Here is an 8508-nt window from a genome sequence, read left to right on the forward strand (position 1 = left end):
TAACCCCTCCCTCCTTCTAACCCCACCCCTCCGGCAGAACCAGGAAGTCCCTCCCCCTCCCACAAACTCTCTTCTGTGGAAACGAAACTGATCTGAGTCTCTGTGTCGTCTGTCTGTGTGAGAGTGAGCAACCGTCAAAATGGCTCAGCAGGGAGATCAACATAATATAATATTGTAAATGGACTTCCTCAGGATTGTGGACCTTCCTCTCTATGGGTCCTATGTCACATTACTATACTATTGATCTACTAGACTAATAAAGTTTGATAGCTCATTGAAAAGTGATTCTCCACAGAGGCAGCTGGGGATGAGTCAGCAGAAGGTCCAGCAGAGATTCCAGGAGAGAGAGAAGGAGCTGAAGAAGCTCCAACAGGATGTGGAATCTCTCAAGGTGAGTATTGTTGACCAGAGGAGACACACCATTTCACTTCTCTCCTCCAATCAGAGAGAGAGAGAGGGGTCCCTATCCAATCCCACTGACCCCACTGTTGGGAACAGGTTGTCACTGCTGAGGCAGTGAAGAAAGTAGAGGATGATTGGGGTGAAGGATCCTGAGAGGGATCCGCCCTAAATCACAGACAATAGATGTTGTGGTGGCAGCTGCAGAGAAGTATTTGGTCATACAAGATTTGACTTCAGAAGAGTTACAGGGTGTGTTGAGTGGTGGTGTCCCGTCCTCCCAGGTCGTTGGCATGGTGCAGGAGCAGATAGGGTCAAAGTAGTGGAATGGGGTAGTGGGTTTTTAATGAGTGTAGGGTTAGTTGGCATGGTGCAGGAGCAGATAGGGTCAAAGTAGTGGAATGGGGTAGTGGGTTTTTAATGAGTGTAGGGTTAGTTGGAAGGGTGTTATTTAGTATTATCATAATTTCCCCTTTTCCCATTTTGTATCACAAAGTAAAATAGATTTATATTATTGTCCAGTTGGGGGCGGTAATGCAACATATTGGATGCCAACCACCGTTAAACTCCAAAGAAGAAGAAATGTTATATTATGTCTATGTACAGTGTTGTAACGATGTCTCTCTCTCTCTCATTCCATCACTTTCGTGGTAGTTGGTTGTGTGGGTCTCTGGTTATGAATGGGGTGCTGACAGACAATCGTTGATGGATATTTATAGAGCTCTGATCAGGACAACAATTGATTACAGGTGTGTAGTTTATGGAACAGCAGCAAAGACTTGTCTTCAGAAGCTGGACAGAATCCAGTATATAGCTTTAAGGACATGTATTGGTGCATTTAAATCAACATCTGTATGTGTCTTACTAGTGGAGGCAGGTGAGATGCCTTTGGGTATACGACGTAATAAATTGTCATTAGCTTATTGGGTTGCAAGGCTGTGAGGTTGAGCATCCCACTGCTACTGTTCTAGATGACTGTTGGGAATATACTAGTAGACAAGGCAGTGGTTTTGGTTGGACAGTTGTAGGTATCAATGTTATTATGGAGAATTGAGAGAATGGGTGTAGTAGTGAGATTCTGCAGGGTTCCAGCACATTCAGGTGTGGAAGGAAATTAAATTGTAGACCAGTTATCTAAAAGAGCTTTAAAACAAGATATAATTGATATTAATGTTCCACTGGGTAGAGGTTAGGCCAAATGTAAGATCAGAGACATTTTGATAGATGTGTTGCAGAAGAGATGGGACTCTGAGAACAAGGGACAGCATTTATATGTCCTCTAAAGGTCGGTGAACCAAGGATCAAAGGTCAGATTAGGAAGGAAGAGGTGGTGTTTTCTCGATTGTGTTTAGGACATTGTACATTGAACTGGTCCTTACATCTGGTTGGCAGCATGTGAATGGTTTGTGTCTGGAGGGTATGGTCAATGAAACGGTGGAGCATGTGTTGTTATATTGTTGTAAGGATGTTGAAGAGAGGGAAAGATTGAAGTGTTGGGTCATTGAGGTTGGACGGGGTTGGGGGGGGGGGGGGGTTGGAAGGGATTTGGGGGATGGGGGAGGGTCTATTAGAAGTTAGAAGGACTCTTTTTTTATTTTCTCAGAAGTTCTGAGTTAGGTAGGAGGATTTAGAGTGGTGTAAACCGTGATTGAACACAATCCAGCACAGTAGGTGGCGCCATGCACCTTTAACGTTGGTTTGTGGACCGCCATTATATCATAGAAGAAGAAGTTGGTCTGTGAGGGTTTTGTGGTTCCTGAGGAGGGCTGCTATTCTTTTTTATTTTGGTTTTCAAGTATTTTCTGAATTTATTAAAGCCAAAGCTAAAGCTACCCTAAACAATTCAATATATCAGTCAATATATTTTTTCTGTGATTTGTTGTTTTCCCGTCAACCGTTCCATCGCATCTTAACCGTGTTACCGGGCGGGCACTAGGACCCGGGGGAGGCTGCTGCTGCAGAGGCTGCTGCACCGGTAGTGACGTCAGTCCTACTTGTAGCTCATTGTGGTCAACGTCAGCTGTGGCTCGAGACTGCTAGCTAACGGTTAACGGAGAGGAAAAGACTCTGACAGGACACATTCATGTAGATAGGCTATGATGGCAATTTGTGGTAAGTTACAATAGAGAGAGAGACTTTTCACTACTATAGACTTTGGTCAGAATCAAAGCTTTGTTAACCAATACGTTTTTATGTGAGGCTGCCGGTAAGTTACAGTGTAACAGACGTTGTGAGCTAGCTAACGGTAACGTTAACGGTGTCTTTTAAATTCCACATAAGTTATGTGGCGATGATATCTAGTTAACTTTGTATTTAATGTAGTTTTACTATCTGTACCAGGCTATAAATGACACAGATGAAATCTAGTTAACGTTGTATTTAATGTAGTTTTACTATCTGTACCAGGCTATAAATGACACAGATTATATCTAGTTAACGTTGTATTTAATGTAGTTTTACTATCTGTGCCAGGCTATAAATGACACAAATGATATCTAGTTAACGTTGTATTTAATGTAGTTTTACTATCTGTACCAGGCTATAAATGAGACAGATGACGTAACATCAGTCACATATCTTTTCATCCTCAGTTGTTTTCATTCAGTAGCCGTTGTAAAACAGTTATCAGTAGGTCATGTGTAGAAAAGGTGACAGTGTTGATCACAGCTTTCTGCTTTCCATGTAGAGGTTTTGGCAAAAAACATTACATTTGATTATTTTGTCAGTAATGGCTGCAAAAAAATTCTGGCAAAGGTACAAGACTCCATCAAATGCGACGTATCTCCAGAATTTAGTAGCAAATAGGAGGTTCACTTTGATGCGTCCACCACAAAATAAGCATCAAAAGAGAGAAGCAGTTCTGTAATATAGGATGTAATATTTGTTTGGGATCTTACTTTTTTTAATCAGATTTTATTCCTAATTATTGTTCAGTTTTTGAAAATGTAATTTAGCTCATTAGTTGTGTTTAGTTTTGCCCCATTGTGGATGATACTGTTTAAGATGGTCCATGTGTCTGAAAAGGTTGGGCAGCGTCCTCTGCTGTCATCGATCGTAGACCAGAAATAGTCAGAAGTTGCAGTTGTTTCCTACTTCCTGGTAATGCAGACATAAACACACTTGGCACCATCGAGGATGTTTACTTTCTACACCAGTTGTTATTTTCCAGTTTGGTCCTAAGAACAGGTTTTAGTGGTCAAATAAAAAGGGAGACATTTTTTGGTGGAATTCTAAGGATCATTCCAGTCAGAAGAGGCTCTGTGAAGGTTCGTTTCAATTCATTTGCTATGGCCTCGCTAGTGTTCCAGCTCAGACAACGTTCTTTGGCCGTTTGGACTCGTTCTATTGTCCAGTAAAGTAGGACTCAGGGGGCAGAGGCTGGGTCTAGCTCTGCTACGGGGCAGGCTACTGGAGGGGGTACCAGGAGGGAGGAGAGTAGAGCAGGACCAAGAGGTGTTCTGTACCTGTCTGTCCAGGAGGGAGGAGAGTAGAGCAGGACCAAGAGGTGATCTGTACCTGTCTGTCCAGGAGGGAGGAGAGTAGAGCAGGACCAAGAGGTGTTCTGTACCTGTCTGTCCAGGAGGGAGGAGAGTAGAGCAGGACCAAGAGGTGTTCTGTACCTGTCTGTCCAGGAGGGAGGAGAGTAGAGCAGGACCAAGAGGTGTTCTGTACCTGTCTGTCCAGGAGGGAGGAGAGTAGAGCAGGACCAAGAGGTGTTCTGTACCTGTCTGTCCAGGAGGGAGGAGAGTAGAGCAGGACCAAGAGGTGTTCTGTACCTGTCTGTCCAGGAGGGAGGAGAGTAGAGCAGGACCAAGAGGTGTTCTGTACCTGTCTGTCCAGGAGGGAGAGAGTAGAGCAGGACCAAGAGGTGTTCTGTACCTGCCTGTCCAGGAGGGGGGACAAGGTCTGGTGGACCTGGAGAGCAGGGTGGCAGCGTTCTGACTCAATGAGGTGCAGAGGCTACTGTACCTACTGTCTCTCTCTCTCTAGCTGTCTCTCTCTCTCTGTCTCTCTCTCTCTGTCTCTCTCTCTGTCTCTCTCTCTCTCTCTCTCTCCAGCGCTCTGCACAGGCAGCAGTGGAGGACAGTGATCAGATCTTTACTGAGCTGATCCGCTCCATTGAGAGAAGGAGCTCTGAGGTGAAGGAGCTGATCAGAGCCCAAGAGAAGGCTCAAGTGAGTCAAGCTGAAGGACTCCTGGAGCAACTGAAGCAGGAGATAGCTGAGCTGAGGAAGAGAAGCACTGAGCTGGAGCAGCTCTCACACACAGAGGATCACATCCATTTCCTCCAGGTAACTAAACTGTCTTGTGATATGAAATTAACTTCATGTGAAACTATTCATCTACATCATTATGTTGTCCTGTCTGTCTCTCTGTCCCTGTCTCTCTCTCTCTCTCTCTGTCCGTCCCTATCTCTCTCCCTCTCTCTCTCTCTGTCCGTCCTTCTCTCTCTCTGTCCGTCCCTCTCTCTCTCTGTCCGTCCCTCTCTCTCTCTGTCCGTCCCTCTCTCTCTCTGTCCGTCCCTCTCTCTCTCTCTCTCTCTGTCCGTCCCTCTCTCTCTCTCTCTGTCCGTCCCTCTCTCTCTCTCTCTCTCTCTCTCTCTCTCTCTCTGTCCGTCCCTCTCTCTCTCTCTCTGTCCGTCCCTCTCTCTCTCCCTCTGTCTGTCCCTATCTCTCCCTCTGTCCGTCCCTCTCTCTCCCTCTGTCCGTCCCTCTCTCTCCCTCTGTCCGTCCCTCTCTCTCTCCCTCTGTCCGTCCCTCAACACTCTCTCTCTTGCTCTCTTGCTCTGTCCCTCTCTGTCTCTCTCTCTCTGTCCCCCCTGTCTGTCTCCAGAGTTATCAGTCTCTCTCCAGTATCAGTGTATCTTCAGACTTACCCAGCATCGCTGTCCGTCCTCTTCAGTACTTTGGAGATGTGAGTAAGACTGTGTCTGAACTGAGAGAGAAACTAGAAGACTTCCTTAAAGGAGAATGGACCAAGATCTCCACTACAGGTGTGTTGAAAACAATAAGAACATCAACTTTAGACCATTGAAAGTTCCCTACTAGTCATATACATGTGGAATATGGTCTGATGATAACATTCCCTCTCTCTGTCAATGTGTTTGTGTGTCTGTAGTGAATATAGTGGATGTTGTACTGCCTCCAGAGCCCAAGACCAGAGAACAGTTGTTACAATGTGAGTCTCTTTATTGTGAAGTAACTAACAGTCTCTTTTTACTGACACTCCTAACAATCCCTCTAGAAATATATAGCAATAGTAGATCTAATCAAAGACTGGGTATCTATCTGACTCCTCATATTTCTCTGATTTGATCTCTGCTGTGCTCTAATCAAAGACAGGGTAGATACAGTATCTGACTTAACTTATTGTTCTGACTCCCCTCATTGGTCTCTGCTCTGCTCTTCTCCCAGATTCCTGTCAGCTCACACTGGACCCAAACACAGCAAACACAAACCTCTCTCTGTCTGAAGGGAACAGAAAGGTGACCTTTACACGCCAAGTCCAACGATATCCTGACCATCCAGACAGATTCACCAACACATTGCAGGTTCTGTGTAGAGAGGGTCTGTCTGGACGCTGTTACTGGGAGGTGGAGTGGACTGGGGATTGGGTTTATACAGCAGTCTCATATAAAGACATCAGCAGAACAAGGTTAGATAGTGGATTTGGAGACAATAATAAGTCCTGGAGTTTAGAGTGCTCTCGTGGTGGTTATTGGTTCAGACACAATAATGTTGTGACTAAAGTATCAGGCCCTCAGTCCTCCAGAGTAGGAGTGTACCTGGATCACAAGGCAGGTACCCTGTCCTTCTACAGTGTCTCTGACACAATGACCCTCCTCCACAGAGTCCAGACCACATTCACTCAGCCCCTCAATCCTGGGTTTTGTCTCTCTGGTACTGCTGAGCTGGTTAAACTGTAGTAGGGTCCACATAGATACTAGTCATGCTGGTGTAGTCTGTAGCTGAGCTGGTTAAACTGTAGTAGGGTCCACATAGATACTAGTCATGCTGGTGTAGTCTATAGCTGAGCTGGTTAAACTGTAGTAGGGTCCACATAGATACTAGTCATGCTGGTGTAGTCTATAGCTGAGCTGGTTAAACTGTAGTAGGGTCCACATAGATACTAGTCATGCTGGTGTAGTCTATAGCTGAGCTGGTTAAACTGTAGTAGGGTCCACATAGAGACTAGTCATGCTGGTGTAGTCTATAGCTGAGCTGGTTAAACTGTAGTAGGGTCCACATAGAGACTAGTCATGCTGGTGTAGTCTATAGCTGAGCTGGTTAAACTGTAGTAGGGTCCACATAGATACTAGTCATGCTGGTGTAGTCTATAGCTGAGCTGGTTAAACTGTAGTAGGGTCCACATAGATACTAGTCATGCTGGTGTAGTCTATAGCTGAGCTGGTTAAACTGTAGTAGGGTCCACATAGATACTAGTCATGCTGGTGTAGTCTATAGCTGAGCTGGTTAAACTGTAGTAGGGTCCACATAGATACTAGTCATGCTGGTGTAGTCTATAGCTGAGCTGGTTAAACTGTAGTAGGGTCCACATAGATACTAGTCATGCTGGTGTAGTCTATAGCTGAGCTGGTTAAACTGTAGTAGGGTCCACATAGATACTAGTCATGCTGGTGTAGTCTATAGCTGAGCTGGTTAAACTGTAGTAGGGTCCACATAGATACTAGTCATGCTGGTGTAGTCTATAGCTGAGCTGGTTAAACTGTAGTAGGGTCCACATAGATACTAGTCATGCTGGTGTAGTCTATAGCTGAGCTGATTAAACTGTAGTAGGGTCCACATAGATACTAGTCATGCTGGTGTAGTCTATAGCTGAGCTGGTTACACTGTAGTAGGGTCCACATAGATACTAGTCATGCTGGTGGTGATGGTCCCCAGATGTGATGATTCATTCTGCTCTGTTTTATCTACAATGATTTAATTGATTTGATCTTCAGAAGATGTTATGAAATAAAATTCAATGTTTTCATATTTTTGTAATTGCAATGTTTTAATCTTGTCCATTTCCATGAATCATGATGTCTGGTGTTGATGTATATTGGTTGTCATTCAGAACCATTGATATGTTTTCTCAGTTGGTTCTCTGTCTCTATGTAATTCTCCTCAGTATCATTGATCAGCTTGTTGGTCCTAATTGATGTGTTCTCTGTCACCTGGAGCTGCATGGAAAATGGTCCAGGAACTAAAGGACAATTCAGGACTAGTCAGCCCACTACAAGCTGGTATCACTTACTTTCTACTAAACTATATGGACTGGTTTCCCAGACACAGATTAATCCTAGTCCTGGACTAAAAAGTATGTTCAATGTAGATGTCCAGGAAACCGGCCCTAAATGTGTCATCTTTCATCCTCCCATACTGCTCAGTCCAGCAACATTAAACCTGTCCAGCAGGTGGTGCTATTGACCAAACAATAAAACCAGCAGATATCTTGACTTGCCACTCAGTAGATCAGTAATGTTCAGAATAGTACTTTAATATCATTGGAGATTGATGGTCTTTTTAATCCACTATCCAGAGTCAGGAACAGATGAAGTTAGGTCTGCTACTGTTCAGTGATTAAATATGATTTATGGTGATGGGGAATAATAAAAAACACTAAACTTCATCTAGTAATAGTTTTCCTTTGTTATTTATTCCAAGGTGTGTCTTTAACTTGTAAATGTATTGTGTGGAGGTGAGCTAGTGGTGTGGCTGATAGAATAGAATGAAAAGGGAGGATGGGAGGAAGAGGGGAGGAGTGAAGGGCTGTTCAAGAAACCAGATGAGGAAGAGGAAGATGTTCAGGGGAATTACTGTCTCTGTTCCAAATGGTTCCCTATTCCCTACGTAGTGCACTACGGTGCTTCTGACCAGGTCTAAAGTAGTGTTCTACGTAGGGAATAGGGTGTAGATTTATTACAATATCATGCTTTAGTGTTTGGCACAACAATATATTAGATCTCCACCCCCCCACTTCCTGTCTGTCATCCCCCAGTTCTGTTAAGACTTCCTCTCATTGAACTGGGCCTCATTCTAAATGATCACTTTGTATTGATAGTCCATACTGGGCTTTACTATGGTTCTACATACAGTAGCTGTATTG

General features: G+C 44.2%; 1 protein-coding gene across 1 annotated transcript; it reads left to right on the plus strand.

Annotated features, from left to right (window-relative positions):
- Positions 1 to 287: 287 nt before the first annotated feature.
- LOC129845691 (tripartite motif-containing protein 16-like) lies at positions 288 to 8031 on the plus strand. Its single transcript, XM_055913571.1, has 5 exons — positions 288 to 391; positions 4458 to 4691; positions 5233 to 5392; positions 5518 to 5577; positions 5814 to 8031. Exons 1-5 carry the CDS (start codon positions 308 to 310, stop codon positions 6323 to 6325), a joined length of 1050 nt encoding a protein of 349 aa, XP_055769546.1. The 5' UTR covers positions 288 to 307; the 3' UTR covers positions 6326 to 8031.
- Positions 8032 to 8508: the final 477 nt, after the last annotated feature.

Source organism: Salvelinus fontinalis, unplaced genomic scaffold, assembly GCF_029448725.1.
Source record: "Salvelinus fontinalis isolate EN_2023a unplaced genomic scaffold, ASM2944872v1 scaffold_0338, whole genome shotgun sequence".
NCBI classification, from domain to species: Eukaryota; Metazoa; Chordata; class Actinopteri; order Salmoniformes; family Salmonidae; genus Salvelinus; species Salvelinus fontinalis.